Here is a 20,000-nt window from a genome sequence, read left to right as displayed (position 1 = left end):
GATCCTGGAGGTAACCAGCTCCATCTAGCCTAGCTTAGCACAGATCCTGGAGGTAACCGGCTCCATCTAGCCTAGCTTAGCACAGATCCTGGAGGTAACCGGCTCCATCTAGCCTAGCTTAGCACAGATCCTGGAGGTAACCGGCTCCATCTAGCCTAGCTTAGCACAGATCCTGGAGGTAACCGGCTCCATCTAGCCTAGCTTAGCACAGATCCTGGAGGTAACCGGCTCCATCTAGCCTAGCTTAGCACAGATCCTGGAGGTAACCGGCTCCATCTAGCCTACTGCTCCCAATAAGTGACAAAATAACGCCAACATGTTCCTATTTACATGTTGTGATTTGTAGAGTCACAGCGTGTACAAATAACAAGGTCACATGACACACAGCCATCTTCTAACCGTAAACATACTGGGAACTATATTCTCAGAAGGTGAAGCACTGCTACTTCTGCTACTTGAGTGATTACTTCCCAAGTACCAGTGCTTGGCCAAAGTCCTAATTGTTTGTATAGTCAACTCACATTCAGCTCTAACACACCAACCTGTTCTCACTCTGAACTCGTGAAATACGGACGCTGGGTCAGTGGCTGTCAGCGTCAGATACGACGCAAAAAGCTCCCTTCAGCGTGTGTGTAGAACGCAGCGGGCGGAGCAGCAGCTACACGGCATGAAGATGATGTAGCATTAAGAGCGACAACGGTTGTGAGTAGTATGAAAGCCCGAAAAACTGCACAGGACTTCACACAGGAGACCAGGGTTGGTGCCCCACGTGTCACGTTTCCTAAACCCAACTGTCCTGTTCTTCTTTACCTAAACCCAACCGTCCCGTTCTTGTCCCGCGTGTCACGGAAACGTACCTTTTATAAGCCCACCCACATCTTTTCCTTAACATAACTGTATCAAAAGTGATGCCAATAGTCCCCACCAAGCACGTTTAGATAAAGCACGTTTAAATATGATGCTAAAGGAGACTTTTAACATCAATAACAACACCAAAGGCACCTGACCAAGCGTCCGTATTTTACACAATGGAACTGAGAATGTGTTGCAACAACCAGACATGCCACCAGAGGTCTTTAAAGCCGTTACACGCCGACCAGACGGCCAACCAGACGGCCGACCGTCGGCAGTAAAGCCAGTCTGACTGATCAGTCTCCCCGAGTTGGTCTAAAAAGTTCCTCAGAACACACCGAAGAGACGAGACGTAATACGTCTCCATAACAGCAGGCGGCGCTAATCTGTATTGTCGCCCAAAAATGAAAACCAGCAGCTGATTGGACAAACGTGTCACGTGGGTCTGGCTGCTGCTTCCGGATTTCGGCTTGTTCAGAATACGATCTCATATTGGACTAAAATAGTTCACTGAAACGTGTTTCTGAAAACATTTGAAGAGAGAAATAGGCCGTGCAGTTGCTGAATCTGTCTTCATTTCAGATCAACAAAGGTCAGTTTAAAAGATTTTCATCAGATTTTGAGAGGCTCTAGTCACGCTCCCCATTTCCCGGTGAGTCCCGACTGTCTCTGACTGAGCATGCCACGTCGGCCAAAATGAAGGCCGACGGCTCCTCCAACGGACGACGGCACGAACACACCGAACAGACTCGAGTCACTGACCTCACCAGACGGCCGATAATCAGCCTGGTGTGTCTGGGCTGTAACACAGCTCCTATATTCAGAACACAATCATCTCATCATCATCAAAGCATCGTCCAGTATTGCATCGAGGCACGGTTGCTCAGGTTGTTAAAGCACACGATGAGGCAAGCTCTAAAAAACAAGTAAAGCAACATCTAATGGCCATATTTCGTAACTACATTTTGTACTTTTTATGTATCGGATTATTTACATGTATACGAATATGTTGTAAGATTTTACTTTTGCATATTCAGTGCTTATGAATTTAGTGTAATACAGGGTTTTTCCTGCCATTGTAAGGCTTAGGTGCAGCACCCGATCCGCTTTGGGCAGCACCTGAGCCGCTTTGGGCAGCACCCGAGCAGCTTTGGGCAGCACCTGAGCAGCTTTGGGCAGCACCCGAGCAGCTTTGGGCAGCACTCGAGCCGTTTTGGGCAGCACCCGAGCAGCTTTGGGCAGCACCTAAGCTGAAGACTTTTCTCAGATCTAATGATTGTAGTTGGACTTCTTTAGCAAGTTTATCTTTAAGCTTTTTGAGTTATTTATTTATGATCTGATCTAGCTTTTCCAACGTTTTGGACACAAATATGGTCATAATAACGGTCCTAAATGATGTGGAAAAGAGAAGCAAAACTAAATGTTGTTGTAAAATAGAAATGATTGTTTGATTTCCCAGCACAGCTGTGTGTATCTCCCCTTCCTTGTCCTGGCCTGAGAGTTGATCATGGTTTTTAGAAACACAGAAAACCTTCATTTTGTCTTTTTCAAAAAGACAAGACAGATCAGAGAGCAGTAGTAAAGACTGACCCCTGATGTACAACAGTAAGAACTGATTTCTTTGATTGTAGCGCCACCATGTGTCTCTTTAATATAATGCAATCCAGGCCAGAGACTAGACAGACTTACTTTATTAAAACATATACGTTCTTTAAACAGAGCATGTTCAGTGGCTGACTTCTGTCACTGTCGTGCTCCAGACAGGTTGAGGAGGTCCTTTGTTCCCAGGGCCATCCAGCTCTTCAATACCACACAAAGGGGGAGGAGAGAAATGGACTTTTCAGCATGAGCCTGTCTCTCTCAGCCCCTACCACCATTATTATATCTCTGTCTGCTGTACACCTGACTGTCTTATAGGATATATTAGCCCTCCTACACAATCTGGACTCTGGTCATAACAACTACATCTTATAACTTATTCCCTGTTATATATTGTTCTTAACATATATTTTTTCTTTTCTGTCAAGCAATTCTAATTCTATTAGGTTTACATTCTTGTCTTTTCACAGTCATAGTTAACCTTTAAACACTGTTCGTTGCTACCCCCCTTAATTTTGTCAGACAGTTTTAACTGCTCTTATTTTAACATAAATACCAATAAAAATGACAAAAAGTATTTTTAATAGAATATTTATTGTAAAACCTTATTAGAACATTAACATCTACGACGTGTGTGTGTGTGTGTGTGTGTGTGTGTGTGTGTGTGTGTGTGTGTGTGTGTGTGTTAACATTGGTGGTTCACATGCACAAGTGGCAACATGAACTGACAACATGAACTGTGTGTGTGTGTGTGTGTGTGTGTGTGTGTGTGTGTGTGTGTGTGTGTGTGTGTGTGTGTGTGTGTGTGTGTGTGTGTGTGTGTGTGTGTGTGTGTGTGTGTGTGTGTGTGTGTGTTATAGGAGTGTGTGTATGGAGATGTCTTTCATCTCCTGGATGAAAATTATAATCTTTCCCATTAATTTTCTATGGCGGTCATTTTTGACCATGAACAAAAAAAGTGTGACCAAGTTGAATAAATCACTCAAAATTCAAAGAAAGTATTCACAATGAATGTTATGTGTTCAAATGCCTTTTGTGAAGGATATCATAAGGTCTTGAGGCAATCTGATGAAAAATGCCATATTTATGGTACAGGGAATGTGTAAATCGGTCATTTTTGACCGGAACAGTGTTAGAAGGTTAAGCACTGATCAATCCCTGCACTGTTCTCTTTTGCACTACCACCATTGCACACTGTCTACCATAGCACCTATAATTCTTTAGTGATTTTTATGTATGTGAGATATATGTGTGTTTGTTGTGTTAGGGTTGTCTAAGCTACTGGATGCCTAAAATGAATAAAGTATCTATCTATCTTTATATGCAGTGAAAAGACAGTGAGGATCTGATGGTTTCTGATGAGAAACTAAGTTTGGAAAAGAGTAGCAACATTTGCATGATTTCATACTGTAATCTGTGGATTATGGCGAGCACAGTGAGGCCACTGTGGCCCTAAAGCTGTTTGGCAGCAAGGGAGAAGCTCAAAACTTAAAATAACTTGCTTAAAGGAACTACGATTTGTTGATACGTGGAAAGAAACCTTGGACTGATCGAGGCGCTAGACCAAGGCCGCCCAATTTGGGGCTCTCTTTGTTTTGGCCCGCCATGTATTTGACATGCTCATGCTTATTCTCCTCTTATTTTAAAAGTATGACTATGAAACGTATATTTTGTGCAGTTAAAAAGTACGTAAGGGACCGTTCGGTATTTATGGAATGGACCACCGGAGGAAAATAGGGGAGGGTCATGTCTTTTTATTTTATGCTGAGGGGAGGGTCATCCAACATTTTTTAGTCTGGGTGGGGGGGTCACCCAACTTTTTTATTCATGAAAAGAGCAAAATTTCAAAGTGGCTTGTTTGGTGCATATTTATCCATGTAGCTCTCAGTCTCGGCCCCCTAGCAGATGGTCTGACCGCATATGCGGAGTTTGCTGGGGGGGGCAGGAGGAGCACTGCCCCCTGGTGGCTCAAACGGGTAATTGCATTGTTTAAAAAATTAGTGGAATAATTACATCTGGCATGACCAGATATTAAATAAATATCTTAAATAACACAAAACAACTAAATGGTGATAGGTAATACATCTGATTTCATATACTGCTTTAGTAAAAAAATATTACCTGTCTGACGATGGGAGCAGCAGGACGCAAAAAAACGAAAGTTACTGTTTCACTAGTCTGGACATGTTGCCGTGCCAACCTTGCAATAAAGGTTTCCTAAATGCCCTGTATATACATGTGATGTCAGCTTACTAATTGATTGTGCGTTTTGTGTAGAGTTGGACTTTTATACGTTTATTCCACTTTGTTTAAACGGTGAAGTGGAGAGGCCTCGTTCACCTGTTTGGAGCTGGCTGGTGAATGTGACGCTCGTATCGGCCTTGCTGGATACACCGTGTCATTTATCTTTTTGTGGATCTCCTGATCGCTGTGGATTACTTTTTTTTCGTGTCATTGGATTACGGCAAAATAGGGATCTTTTTTTCTCAATGTGTCTTAATGTTTTATGGTGTGACTGCGCTTGGTTTCTGCGTTTGGAGATCATCTCAACAGACTGGAGGTCCAACACTGATGTTCACTGTTACATTTTAGTTGAATTTAAGCGTCTGTCTATTGCGTTCCAAAACAGCCGTGCCGCGATTGGATTTCATAAGGGCGAATTGTTAAATTGTTACAATGTAACTTAAAAACTTTAAAAAAACATATGTGTTTTGGAATATAATGTTCAGCTTCGGCAGCTTTACCTATGTGCTAAAATATACAATGACGAAGCCTAGTGACAAGTCCATAGCAACCAGTGTTGAATTGGTTAGCCTATATCCCAGCGTCCTTTGCTGAATGGTCTCAATGTTTTATTGTTTTATTTCATATGAATACTAGTTTACTAGAGGAGTAACTTAGTATTTGAAGTAATGCAGTAATGCATGAAGTGTGCATTTAGTTTCCATGCTTATTGTGTTTCCACAACAATGTTAGTGAGTAAATCTACTGAAATGGCCCCCCCACCATAACAGAGGAGTGGGATGTGTAAGATGAGAATGCAGAGGTTAACTCCTGTACATCATGGCTGTAAAAATCAAATGGTGTCTGCACTTCTTTGCTTCTTCTTTTTTTATTCCTCCCCTTGCGTGCAAGTGCAAACTTGCACGCAAGGGGAGGGTCATTCCTCTTTTTCAAATCATTTAGGAGGGTCATAGGAAAATTATTACTGACGAGGGGAGGGTCACGTCTTTTTAGGTTAGAGGCCACAAAACTCATCCGGTAGCCCCTTAATTAAATAATGAACAGTCCCTAATCTGAGTTTAACGGCAATGTAAAGCACAGTGCTGGTAAACTTCCCATTTAAATTACATACGTACGTTTTATCTACGGAAAATGGCAAGAATTACGGTATTCTTCAACATCAACATTTATTTATGGGCCCATGGCCTTCCATCCTGATACATTTTGGCCCTTCGTATGAAAGAATTTAGACACCTCTGCGCTAGACGGATCTGTTAATTTTATTGACTTCAAATTATGTACCCACGGTTTTTGTACTGACTGTTATCAGTGTCTTTTTCCTTCTTTTTTGTGGCATTTTAGGCATTTAATTGCCAGGACAGCTGAAGACAGGAAAGGGGAGAAAGAGGGGGAATGACATGCAGCAAAGAGCCACTGGTCGGAATCAAACCTGCAGCTGTGGCAGTAAGGACTGAGCCTTTGTACATGGGGCGCACGCCCAACCAGGTGAGCTACCAGGGCACTCTCTTTTGTCCTCTTCTGAGTTGATATTGATCTCCACTTAAAAATGAAAGAAATGTCATTAAAAGAAGACCATTGCCAGTCGGAGTCAAGCCTCCGTCAGCTGAGCATTGTTACTTTCGTTCTCTAGTGGCGTTTGGTTTCAGCTTCCTGTGGGAAGTCTGGCATCATTTTAAGGATCCAGACTTTTTGAACTTGTTCATGAACATTGTGATTCATGATAAAATGTTGAGTTTGTGTTCACTGGCTGTATGAACTCTCTCGGTGCTTAAACATAATAAAATGCTTTAGTGATTTTCTAAATCATATTTTAATGTTAATAACTGTGGATGGCTATCTTAGTGACTGCCTTACTTATAGGCCAGTGCACTTATGATCAATGGGTTTTTTCACATATAGGCTGATATACTGTATATTTACTAATAATAAAAAAAACGATTCATGTTAACACATTTTAATTTTCTTGGAAACTTATAAACAACAATAATTTGGTGGCCCCCCTGCAGTAACTCTGAGGACCCCCTTGTGTGGAGGACGGTTTCCTCTGCAGAAGTTCATTAAACCTTACTTAAACAAATTAAATACATTGACATTTGATTTTTATATGCATTTATTCAGAAAAAAAGTTTCCTAATTGGGTTGTTATTGGTTATATTCTTTCAAAATGCACTTACCGTTGCAAATGAGTGATTTATAAACAGCTTTTTATAAGAAAAGGTTGGACTAAACTACATGTTTAAGGATCACTTTGAGTGATCTCAGCAGTCAAAAGGGAAGAATCATTTGCAAACTGCCCAGAAGTGGTTGAGACTCCACAGCAGTGTGGTCTAGTTGTGGATTCAACATGACATGCTTCACGTGCCTGATCTTTCTGTGTCTTTTCTCTCAGTCTGTGGGTGAGTAATTCTACTTTTGTCCATTTTTACGTATCCGTTGATGGTTTTGTGTAAGCCTTAGGGCCACACAGCATTAAATTATTGACCTTGATGTCTCAGAAAGTCAAATCTTTTATAGATAGAAGCTTTGTATCCCTTACTGTATGTCTCAAGCCCCTTTATACCCAATACACACACCATGTACTTCACAGGAAAACCTGAATACTTGATTATATGTTATATGTTATTGTATAAAACTGAACTGCTATGCTGGTAGGTCAGACTTTAATAACATTTACTTACATAACACATTGTGTCTGCACTCAAAACATTCAAATACAATATATTTATATTTTAAATCATATGAGAACTAAAGTCTTTACTGCCTGAAGATAAGTCTCCTCTTAACCAACTGTGGGGTGGCATATGCAGGGGGGTAGCACAAACTTCTGGGCCCTGGAAAGGCATTTTCTATGGGCCCCTTCCCACATCCACAGCTATTCATTCTAGCATCTTTTTGGGCCCTCCTCACATAGGGGCCCTGAGTACTCAGTCCCCTTTCCCCCCCAGTCCAACGCCCCTGGGCATATGTAATATAAGAGTCTGTAGTTTAAATAAGATCCACCTCAACCAGATAAAGCATTCAAAAGCTGCCTTAACCTTTGTGCATCAGTAATAATAATCCAGTAATATAATAGAACACCCTTTCTGTGCCTATTGAGCACTTTTACATCTGATACTTTTAGTACATTTAATGCTTATAGTTTTGTTCCTCAACTTATGAACTAAAATTATGAATTCCAGACCTTTAACTGCAATGCAGTATTTTTATTATAGTGTGGTATTGCTGCTTATGCCCCATTTATCCCCATTATCCCACATGCACTATGGAGCACTAGGTTTATAAAATCACAATTATATTCAAACATAGTAGACAGTAGAGGTGCAACAATAGATATAGAACAATGGGTGCAACGATGAATCGATTAATCAATTAGTTGTCAACTATTTAATTAATTGCCAACTATGAAAATAATCGTTAGTTGCAGCCCTAGTAGACAGTGTCAATATCTTTGCAGATTTAGAGTGTCTAACTTCTGCTTTTTTTATTTTCGCATACTCCAATGATCTGAATGAGGAACTTGAGTTTCACAGCATCTCTGTTCTGGTCTTAGAAATTATAAGTAGGTTTTTTGGCCACAGTCACATTAGTGAAATTTGCCTTTGCATGATATTTGGGTAAATCTCTGTGGGTTGTCGTGAATATTAACTCGAATGTATACAACATTGTCAGGTCAGTCTCAAACAATAGTCCGGTGTGCACACAGACTTTGACAGTCTTTTGCTTACTGTAAGTTTTCTTCCTGTCTGATCGAAATTTCATGGCAATCTATCACAATAGTTGTCGAGATGTTTCAGGGTTACAGACCGCCCCCCTTGATGCCCCCATGTTAGGAAGAAAAACACATCAAAAGTGCCTTCTAGGGTTTCCTTCCAGTGGAGAAAACATGATAAAATGCCCTAAGGGTGTCCTTCCAGTGGAGAAAACATGATAAAATGCCTGTAGGGTGTCCTTCCAGTGGAGAAAACATGATAGTGCCCTAAGGGTGCCCTTCCAGTGGAGAAAACATGATAAAATGCCCTAAGGGTGTCCTTCCAGTGGAGAAAACATGATAAAATGCCTGTAGGGTGTCCTTCCAGTGGAGAAAACATGATAGTGCCCTAAGGGTGCCCTTCCAGTGGAGAAAACATGATAAAATGCCCTAAGGGTGTCCTTCCAGTGGAGAAAACATGATAAAATGTCCTAAGGGTGTCCTTTCAGTGGAGAAAACATGATAACATGCCCTAAGGGTTTCCTTCCAGTGGAGAAATCATGATAAAATGTCCTAAGGGTGTCCTTTCAGTGGAGAAAACATGATAACATGCCCTAAGGGTTTCCTTCCAGTGGAGAAATCATGATAAAGTGCCCTAAGGGTTTCCTTCCAGTGGAGAAAACATGATAAAGTCCCCGTAGGCTGTCCTTCCAGTGGAGAAAACATGATAAAATGTCCTGAGGGTTCCCTTCCAGTGGAGAAAACATGATAAATCACGCAATCACGGAAGGCTTGTATCATGTGGATGCGCCGACAGTTTTGTTGTCATTACTTAGATTTCCTCATGGGGGCGACAGAAACTACGCACTCTAGCTTTAAGCATTGTTTGGGCATGTAAACTACCACATTTTAAATACTAATGGACCTACTGTGTCTGCACATAAAGAAAAAAAGACAGTACCAACTTATGGCTTCTCCTTTACCTTTCAGATTGTGATGCTGATGGAAATGGATACTTCATGTACGCCGACTTCTGGTGTGCCGTGTACTCCAGAGACCGGGAGCAGGTGGAATATCTGGTCGACTGGTATTTTAACGAAGAGTTTATGATGCAGTACAACAGCACGGTCGGCAGCTGGGTGGGCTTCACTCCAGCTGGATTAGTATCTGCGTCTATGTTAAATGAAGACAAGCATGATCTTCTGCAGAGGAGAGTGGAGAAGCAAATGATATGTGTCAACAATGTCGATTTGATATTTAACACAACTGAGGAGAACATGGGTAAATATTCAAACACTCAATATATGATCTATGTTCAGTCTCATGTGTGTGTTTAAAGGCCCTGACACACCAAGCCGATAATCGGCCGTCTGACAGTCTGGCGAGGTCGGTGACTCGAGTCTGTCCGGTGTGTTCTGTGCCGTCGTCAGTCTGAGGGGCCGTCGGCCTTCATTTTGGCCGATTTGTCTTGACGACTTGAAGACTTCAGCAACTGCACGGCCTATTTCTCTCTTAAAATTTTTCAGAAACACGTTTCGGTGAACTATTTTAGTCCAATATGAGATCGTATTCTGAACGAGCTGCCATTATGCCCGGTTGAAAAATCCAGGAGAAGCCAGACCCATGTGACGCGTTTGTCCAATCAGCTGCCGGTTTTCATTTTTTGTTGTCAAGAATACAGGTTAGCGCCGCCTGCTGTTATGGAGACGTATTACACGCTCAAGTCGGCGTCTCTTCGGTGTGTTCTGAGGCACTTTTTGGACCTCGGGGAGCCGACTGATCAGTCCGACTGCCTATTCTGCCGTCAGGTTGGTGTGTCAGGGGCTTACTGTACAGAGCTGTTGTCAGGATGGTTAGCCTAGCTGAGCACTACATGTTGTTCTAGTAAGCACGGAACTCTCTAGGCGCCTCTCTGTCAGCTCTACAAAATCTATGTTGTTTTTCTATTTTACAAATATTAGTTGTTTAGATCAGAAGGGGCAATAGAGACTATTTCTACTGGGCATCCTGCCAGCCAGTGTGCAGGAATCACACAGCTAGCTGGGTGGCCTCTGGGCCTCCGTTTTTGTGTCGGTTTCCAACGGGAAGTCAGGAGCTGGGGTGTCCTTTCCCGAGACTTGGCTGAATCCTGGAGTGCTAATAATAATAATAATAATAATAAATTTTATTTGGCGGACGCCTTTCTAGATACACAAGTACATCTTACATGTTTAAGAGGGCATAAAAAAAGAAAGTACAGTAGAATACATTTAGCTTCATAGAAATACATTTTACAAAATAGACAACATCTGAAAAGTGCTAAAAACAGTAAGAAAGTGTGTCGGAGGGTTTCTATGGCGATGCAGTACTATGAAGACTTAAAGATTAAACGCTTTCTTAAAAAGGTATGTCTTTAACATTTGTCTGCCTGTCGAATGTGGGAGGGAGGGCATTCCTGAGTCTTGGTGCAGCGCAGCTGAAGGCCCTGGCCCCCATGGTGGAGAGGGGGAATGTGGGGGTGACAAGGAGGCCAGTCAAGGAAGAGTGGATGGAACGAGCAGGGACACAGCCTGGTAGGAGGTCGGTAATGTTAAGGCGCTGACACACCAACCTGATAATCGGCCGGCTGACAGTCTGGCGAGGTCGGTGACTCGAGTCTGTTCGGTGTGTTTGTGCCGTCGTCCGTCCGAGGGGCCATCAGCCTTCATTTTGGCTGATTTGACATGTATAATCGGCAGGACGGGCACTGCCGGCAGTCGGACTCAATGAGCCATCTGATTGGTGGAGAGCTAACCAGGAAACGGGGAGCGGGATGAGCGTGACTAGAGTCTCTCAAAATCTGATGAAAATCTTTTAAACTGACCTTTGTTGATCTGAGATGAAGACAGATTCAGCAACTGCACGGCCTATTTCTCTTTTCAGAAACACGTTTCAGTGAACTATTTTAGTCCAATATGAGATCGTATTCTGAACGAGCCGCCATGACAGTCTGGCTTTGGATTTCTGTAGAAACCAGACCCACGTGACGCGTTCGTCCAATCAGCTGCCGGTTTTCATTTTTGGGCGACAATCCAGATTAGCGCCGCCTGCTGTTATGGAGACGTATTACGTCTGGTCTCTTCGGTGTTCTGAGGAACTTTTTGGACCAACTCGGGGAGACTGATCAGTCACACTGGCTTTACTGCCGACGGTCGGCCGTCAGCTCTGTGTGTCCGAGCCTTTACTGGGTGTGTGAGATCATGGAGTGCTTCGTAGGTGATGAGGAGGGTCTTAAATTGAATACGGTAGTGCACAGGGAGCCAGTGTAGGTTGGTATGGATAGGTGACAATCTGACCGCACATTCTGCTGTATGATGAATCATGCACACATTCAAGGAGCTGATCACATTTTTACATTACATTACATGTCATTTAGCTGACGCTTTTATCCAAAGCGACTTCCAATTAAATGCGTTCAACCCTGAAGGTGCAAACTCCAGACAACAAGTAGTAAGTGCAAGTACATTAGCTTTAAATGTTTATGAAAGTTCAGCATCAAGAAATATATAAATATATATATATATATATATTTATTTTTTTTCTCTTTTGCACTGAAATCGTACCTTGTACGATTTCATGTGACAAATACATTTTAATTATTGATTGATTGACTGACTGATTGATTGATTGACTGATTGATTGATTGATTGATTGATTGACTGATTGATTGACTGATTGATTGATTGATTGATTGATTGATTGATTGATTGATTGATTGATTGATTGATTGATTGATTGATTGATTGATTGACTAATTGATTGTTAAAGACTGGAAGCAGGGGGAAACAGCTAGCCTGACTCTGTCCAAAGTTAAAAGATATACCAACACCTGTAAAACCCACTAATTATCCCATTATATCATCTTAATTTAAATCATACACAAAGAAACTGCAAAAACAAGATTTTGTGGTTCAAGAGAAGCTATGAGTTGGAACTATTTCTTGATAAACAGCCGTATATCCATCCACCCAGGACTTGACTGCAGTGACTCGGGCTCTGTGTACAGTAAGTTGCCAGATTGGTGAGCACAGGTACGATATACAGGCTTTTGCTTCTAGCGTAAAGCTACCAGACCTGGCCACTTCACTGTCACGACACAATCACTATTCACCGAGATATAGTTCTCTCCTAAGAACACTATTCAACAAACAAAATGCATTGTCTTCATTTGTGAGCTTTAGAGGTTTTTTTTACCTCGGACAAAGCCTGGTTGGCTGTTTTTCCCTTTTTCCAGTCTTGATGCTAAGCTAGGCTAACGAAACCCTGGCCCCACATGCCTTCTTTCAGTAAAAACTCTTCACTTTCTGGTCTCAGCTGAACCCAGCGTCACTCTTGTGGAGACCACCAGCTCCAGCCACGACACCATGCTGGTGTGCAGCGCATACGACTTCTACCCCAAATACATCAGGGTGACGTGGTACCGGAACGGACAGGAAGTGACCTCGGGCGTGACCTTTAGCGAGGTGATGACAAACGGAGACTGGACCTATCAGGTCCACTATTACCTGGAGTACACACCTGGCCAGCAGGACAATGTCAGCTGTATGGTGGAGCATGTCAGCCTCAGGAAACCCAAGGTGTATGACTGGGGTGAGGATGGATATATTATATTATATTAGTAAAGTGAATTGATTCTGAAAGAACACAATGTCCTTTTTTATCTTAAAGTAATAATCTTGATTTCATTTAAATAAATGTAAATGTAAAGGTGCAGTAAGCAATGCTGCGCGAAGATTGTTGCCTTTGAACTCAACTGCCAAACAAAAACAAATACACCCTTAGCTAGTCTCTCTTTGCCAGACCTTCCTCCACAGCGCCGTGGAGGAGGGTTAGACTGAACAGTCGCTTCTCGTTGCGTCACACCTAAACCCGCCTCAAAACCAACGCTGATTGGTCGGTCGTTTGGCGAACGGCTCCAAATTTTCTCTTTCTCAAGATGCCAGACTGATCTGCGAGTGGAAAACTGGAGCTCGCCAGATCAGGACGGTCTCACGAGGCTAACTCGCTACCCAGAATCAGAATCAGAAATACTTTAATAATCCCAGGAGGAAATTATTATTGTTACAAACTCCAGATATACAAACATATATTATACAGACAACATATATATTAAAAACTAATTTACAGTAGTAATATATAAAAGATCAAATGTACAGTATTAATGTGCAAAGAGTGCAAAAAAAATGATTGTCTATTTTTGAGAACCGTAGTCGCTCTTAAGTGTTACGTCATCTTCAAACCCCGTGTAGCTGCTGCTCTCCCCGGTACGTTCTACTAACTGTACGTACACACCGCCGTTAACTGTACGTACACACCGCCGTTAACCGTACGTACACACCGCCGTTAACCGTACGTACACACCGCCGTTAACCGTACGTACACACCGCCGTTAACTGTACGTACACACCGCCGTTAACCGTACGTACACACCGCCGTTAACCGTACGTACACACCGCCGTTAACCGTACGTACACACCGCCGTTAATCGTACGTACACACCGCCGTTAACCATACGTACACACCGCCGTTAACTGTACGTACACACCGCCGCCGACTTGAGCTGTAAAGAAGCTCTGGCCGCCCGGTCAAGGACGCTGGTCAGAAAGTCCGGGGAAGCTGTTTGAGGCTTTGGCCGCTCTGACGTAGCAGCATTCTATGTTCATCATGGAAAAAGATCAAGCAGCCACTGCACGGCCAATACACTGACACTAGAAACCTTTTATAAATGACATATATAATGACAGAATGTGTATTGGTTGTTGGTCGCAGCGGTGTCTGTTAGCAGTTAGCTCGCTCGTTAGCTGCTGAACCGCAGCAGCGTGCAGGCAGAGCGAGCAGCCGCCAGCTGTTGATCCGTGCAGGACTTCACCGTGAGCGGACTGTTTAGAGACCATGTGACCGGCAGGTAACGTTAACTGGTCCCTATACGCAAATATCATAAATGATAGGGAGCCCAGCAACGGCCATGATGAGATTTTTTCATTAACAGAATCTGTGTCTTCTGCACATATAATAGATAGTTTGTGTTGTCATTTTGTTCCAGATTCCTCCATGCATCGGACTGAGAGAAGCTACCTGATTGGTGGAGCGTCTGCCCTGCTGTTGGGAGCAGTGTTACTGTCCGCGGGACTGGTCCACTACAGGAGGAAAAGCTCTGATCCACGATTTTCAAACGCTCTATGATCCAATAATAATTACCCTGTTAAATCAGTCATTAGCATATTTTCAACTTGGACCTCATTTTCCTCTCCTTTATCTACATGGCACATTTCATACAAATAGATGCAACACAATGGGACATTAAAGGTGCCCTGCCACACGTACTTCATGACTTTGTGGTAATGTCTGAAGTTCTACCATGGACTCTGTACCTTGGTTACCTTGTTTGAAGCCATTCTAGCGTGGTATAGAAAGCCTGCAGGAAGACTCCATTTGTGCCAGTTCTCATTAATATTCAACGAGCTAAGCTGCTTGACTCTGATTGGCTAACAGCTAGCCAATGAGAGCCTGGCTATCAGCATATGTGAAATCGGCAAACTTGTTTATTTTCTTCTGTCATGTCAGCTGTAATTGTAACGTTAGGCTGTGTTCACACTTGACGTCTGTTTTACATTATAATCCTTTCAAAAAAAGTCCTGAGCGCTTTTTTAAACGCCATCGCGTCATCAACTTCGTTTTTGCAGCTCGGAGCGTCTTTTTGAAGTTGAAAAAAAAGTTCAACTTTTCTGGAAAAAAACGCCCTACGTCAAGCGCTTTCTTGACAGCCGACCAATGACAAGCGGAGTACTAATGGAGAGATGTCAGAGTGGGGGGGCTGCCCATGGAAAGGCGCCCCGAGCAGTTGGGGGTTCGGTGCCTTGCTCAAGAGCACCTTGGCAGTGCCCAGGAGGTGAACTGGTACCTTCTCCTACTACCAGCCCACCACCATACACTTTGGTCCGTATGGGGACTTGAACCGACAACCCAACTTCCTGTCATGTTTTTCCCAAATGATTTACACATTTTTATGCATTCTTTTATCAAATATCTGAAAATATAGCCGCATATGTGGGCTCAGCCCCGAATGTTTACAACGTCTGGCTCCGCCCCCGTCTCCAACCTAATGTTAGTGACATATGAAAGCATGGAAACGTGCATTTTCAATGAATTTGATGAGAGTATATCCAGTATATCATCCCTGTTTGCTCAGCTGTTCAGGACGTTATTGTAACCATAGTGATTGGGTCTATGGGGTGAACGGTGCACCTAGTTTAGTTTTTGGTGAGTTGTTGAGGTATTTCGGGCTGGACCAAAGCCGTGTGAGTGAAAAGACAAACATGTCTGAGCTCCCAGCAACCGCCCAGTGGGTCCATCCCACCGTAGCCACGGTTACACACACAGGACATGTCATGGAACTCCGTCTCCATAACGACGGTAAACAGGTCTGTCAGTGTGGTTTACACACAGGTGAAACATTAGCCAGACAGAGAGAAAGAAGACATACACACACACACACACACACACACACACACACACACACACACACACACACACACACACACACACACACACACACACACACACACACACACACACACACACACACACACATACAGGCACACACACACACACACACACACACACACACACAGGCACACAGACACACACACACACCACACACACACACACACACACACACACACACACACACACACACACACACACACACACACACACACACACACACACACAGGCACACAGACACACACACACTCAGACACACAGGTCAGGACAGATGGCGGATTCACAGCGAACATCTGAGCCCGTCAACGTTGTGCATCGAGATGAAATCTGGTAAACTAACTACTGGCATATCTGTTTCTGTGCTGTGTATCATCTGTGTTTTTATTTGAATAACTTTTTATGAAAAAGGCATTTCACAAAGATGTTTTTATTTGGGGGGGATTGTTATGTTGACTGGATGTTTAAAATTATGGATAAGTTCTCATACTATGTTGTTTTAAAACATATACAGTGTGTTTTCCTGTATGCTTATTGTGAATGACTATTACTGCTGTTGCTGTTAATATATCGTCATTATTCATATTCCTTTTCTTCTTAATACTCGTTGTGTTTTACCCTGGGTATGACATGTGCTATATAATAAATACAGCTAGCCATGATCATGGTATAACAAGAAACATTCCTTGTTTTAAGGAGTTTTTTTGTGATAGTTTTGGGCTAAAATCCTTGATTATGCGGCACGTTTTCTTAAAAAATGCGATGGAATATGCGGGATATTTATGCAATTTTATGCGATGAAATTGCGGGAACTTTTTAAAACTGTGGTTTCATCGTGGCTTCATCGCGGGGTTTGCAGCTTTTCGATGATGTTCACGTCACGTAATTACATCACTTCATAACGTTCCCATGGCAACAGGGGAAAACGGCTGCTCCTGTGTGAAGTAAACACAACATTTTTCAACTTTCTGCTAAGATATATGGGACTTTTTTGCAACGAAAATGCGGGGATTATGAAATCATGCAAGCCCGGCATATTTTGCGCGGAAATCGGCAATTTATGGGGCGAAAGTGCGGCGTATTTGAAAAAATTATATATAAATATTAACATAAATATGCAGACTTTGGCTGATTATGCATTGAATTATGAGATTACATAATCACGTTTTTCTGGTGGGACTGGTTTATTGATTGACAACATTTCATTATTTGGTATGCAGTAGTAACGAGAAAACATTGTCATAACAAATATCCTGTTATGATGTGAAAAGGTCTTTTAGTGAAGGGGGAATGATCTCTTATGAGAGACTGTGAATGGGTTGTTGGTCACAGTTGCAGCAGGACAGAAAATAATAATAGACATTTAAAATCAGCAAAGAAATATAAAGAACAGAATAGAAACAACAGAAAGAGGCAGAGTGATCAGGTGGAATCGTTTTAAACAGATGTGTTTTGAAATGGGGGAATGACTCGATGTCTCTGAGTTGGGGGGATCAGCCTGCTTCATGCATGCTCTTCGGCTCTGCTGAAATCTAGGCTTTCTGTCCATATTTTCTGCAACTTTGATTATCGCCTTGTTTTACCAACGATAAGCCATTTATTATTTTGTTAGCATTCAACAATATATGAAAGTTCGATGATAAGGAGGTCCTTGCGTTCTGTCTGGAGTCACTGCTAGAAACACAAACAGCGCTGCAAGGAGTGAAAGCACCTGTTTCCTTTTCCTGTCAGTGCTCGGTGAAGCAGGATAGTGTTTGTGTGTGTGTGTGTGTGTCTGTGTGTCTGTGTGTTTGTGTGTGTGTGTGTGTGTGTGTGTGTGTGTGTGTGTGTGTGTGTGTGTGTAGGAAATCACATGTAAAAGTTGAGAAGGATTCGGCCGAAGTCTGGCCCAACAAGTGGGGCTTCCTCACCGAAGCCTACAAGGAGGTATATACACACACACACACACACACACACACACACACAGAGACACACACAGGTCTGGTGGTAAGCTACATTCACACACTGCCATCTACTGTTGATAAAAAGTACCTGAGCAAGACACCAGATAACATACATTATATTAGCAAATACATTGTCCTCTCGAAACAATAGAAAACAGATATTGTTTCTTTGTCTTTGCATTCACACGTTAGTGGCATCACACAAGCCCACGTCTCTCTGTGTTACATCACATCACACAATCACACCTCTCTGTGATATATCACATCACACACCTCTCTGTTCTACGTCTCTCTGTGTTCTACGTCTCTCTGTGTTCTACGTCTCTCTGTGTTCTACGTCTCTCTCTGTTCTACGTCTCTCTGTGTTCTACGTCTCTCTGTGTTCTACGTCTCTCTGTGTTCTACGTCTCTCTGTGTTCTACGTCTCTCTGTGTTCTACGTCTCTCTCTGTTCTACGTCTCTCTGTGTTCTACGTCTCTCTCTGTTCTACGTCTCTCTGTGTTCTACGTCTCTCTGTGTTCTACGTCTCTCTCTGTTCTACGTCTCTCTGTGTTATACGTCTCTCTGTGTTATACGCAGGGCATGAAGTTAACTTTTTTGACCACCAGCCACTGTGGCAGGTGGATTTTTAAATCCACCTGCCACAGGGACTTTTTACCAGCCACTTTTTTTTTGCGTCATAAAGGTGAAAAACAGGAATTGCTGTGACTCTATGCATACTCTATCCTGTCCTGTCCTATTGATGGTAGCCTGCCTTGATAATCCTGCATAGGGGCCCGGTGTTTGCTCATTACGCCACTGATATAAGAGATGAGATGACAAAATCAGGAGTAGCCTACGCACACCACAACAACAACAAAACACTGGTGAATGCGCACCATAACACATGAATGTTTTTTGTATAGTTCTTAAAAATAAAAAAATAAATAAAAAGGAAACTTGTTTTGGGGAGAATAATACTTATTACTATTAATTAATTACTCTGGGCTGAGATTTTCTAGGAACCAAAAAGGCTCAGGATGCTGCAAATGTTGGTAAAATATGAAAAAGGCTGGTGGATTTAAGACACAAAATAATTTATTGGATGAATCAAATATGAACATATCTGTCACTGTCATTGGCTTGTTAATCTTTACATTGTTAGTTCATTTCCTATCCTGGCCTGACCAGTGAAGTCTCTTTCCCGGTGATGGCTGAGCGTTACTGAGCAGCCTCCAACTGAGCTTGAAGACGTAGATGTGACGTGAGCAACCTGTCTGAAAGTTGGAAGTCTTCTGGTAGCTGTGCCAAGAGAAATCTCAATCATTCCCAATCTAGCAGAGACGGAGAGCGTAGGTATATGTAAGGAGATAACATAGACACAGGCTAATTATTGATCACTAAAATGATAGTTAACATTAGTAATTAAAGTGTGTGTGTGTGTGTGTGTGTGTGATTGTGTGTCTGTGTGTGTGTGTTTGTGTGTGTGATTGTGTGTCTGTGTGTGTGTGTTTGTGTGTGTGATTGTGTGTCTGTGTGTGTGTGTGTGTGTGTGTGTGTGATTGTGTGTCTGTGTGTGTGTGTGTGTGTGTGTGTGTGATTGTGTGTCTGTGTGTGTGTGTGTGTGTGATTGTGTGTCTGTGTGTGTGTGTTTGTGTGTGTGATTGTGTGTCTGTGTGTGTGTGTGTTTGTGTGTGATTGTGTGTCTGTGTGTCTGTGTGTGTGTTTGTGTGTGATTGTGTGTCTGTGTGTGTGTGTGTGTGTGTGTGTGTGTGTGTGTGTGTGTGTGTGTGTGTGTGTGTGTGTGATTGTGTGTGTGATTGTGTGTCTGTGTGTGTGTTTGTGTGTGATTGTGTGTGTGTGTGTGTTTGTGTGTGATTGTGTGTGCGCGTCAGTCGCGGGGGAAACGGAGCAGCCCCGCCCGCTGCAGAGAGCCGACAGATTGAAACAGCAGCGCTGACTTTAGAGTGAAAAATCGTTCCAGCGTACATTGATGTTAAAATGTATACAGGTTGGCAGGACGGTCTGAAATGTTTTGACGGTCTTTCGCTGTACGTTTTGTTTGTAATGTGAGATGTTCGAGTCACACACACGTCTCGTCTTCATATCAGAAACTAGGAAATGAATTTGACCCGTTCGTTGGTCAGTGGCTGCATGTGGGATGCTGGGATTGTGTG

General features: G+C 42.7%; 2 protein-coding genes across 3 annotated transcripts in view; both read left to right on the top strand.

Moving 5' to 3' along the window:
- Positions 1–6,867: 6,867 nt before the first annotated feature.
- LOC116051141 (HLA class II histocompatibility antigen, DQ beta 1 chain-like) lies at positions 6,868–14,655 on the top strand. Of its 2 annotated transcripts, none has more exons than XM_031301392.2 (4): positions 6,868–7,091; positions 9,374–9,664; positions 12,716–12,991; positions 14,445–14,655. In XM_031301392.2, exons 1-4 carry the CDS (start codon positions 7,040–7,042, stop codon positions 14,582–14,584), a joined length of 759 nt encoding a protein of 252 aa, XP_031157252.1. In that variant the 5' UTR covers positions 6,868–7,039; the 3' UTR covers positions 14,585–14,655. The 2 variants fall into 2 exon arrangements, with proteins under 2 accessions (XP_031157252.1, XP_031157253.1); XM_031301393.2 differs by having other exon boundaries at positions 7,004–7,091; positions 9,380–9,664.
- Positions 14,656–16,049: 1,394 nt separating this feature from the next.
- LOC116051112 (uncharacterized protein C20orf85 homolog) overlaps positions 16,050–20,000 on the top strand; it is a 14,927-nt gene continuing 10,976 nt past the window's right edge. The window contains exons 1-2 of the mRNA XM_036002576.1: positions 16,050–16,234; positions 17,746–17,827. Of these exons, the coding sequence (XP_035858469.1) occupies positions 16,176–16,234; positions 17,746–17,827 (141 nt within the window). The 5' untranslated portion in view covers positions 16,050–16,175. The remainder of the gene's footprint in view (positions 16,235–17,745; positions 17,828–20,000) is intronic.

The sequence above is a fragment of the Sander lucioperca genome, chromosome 6 (genome assembly GCF_008315115.2).
Source record: "Sander lucioperca isolate FBNREF2018 chromosome 6, SLUC_FBN_1.2, whole genome shotgun sequence".
Taxonomy (NCBI): Eukaryota; Metazoa; Chordata; class Actinopteri; order Perciformes; family Percidae; genus Sander; species Sander lucioperca.
This window is presented reverse-complemented; position numbering and strand designations above follow the sequence as displayed.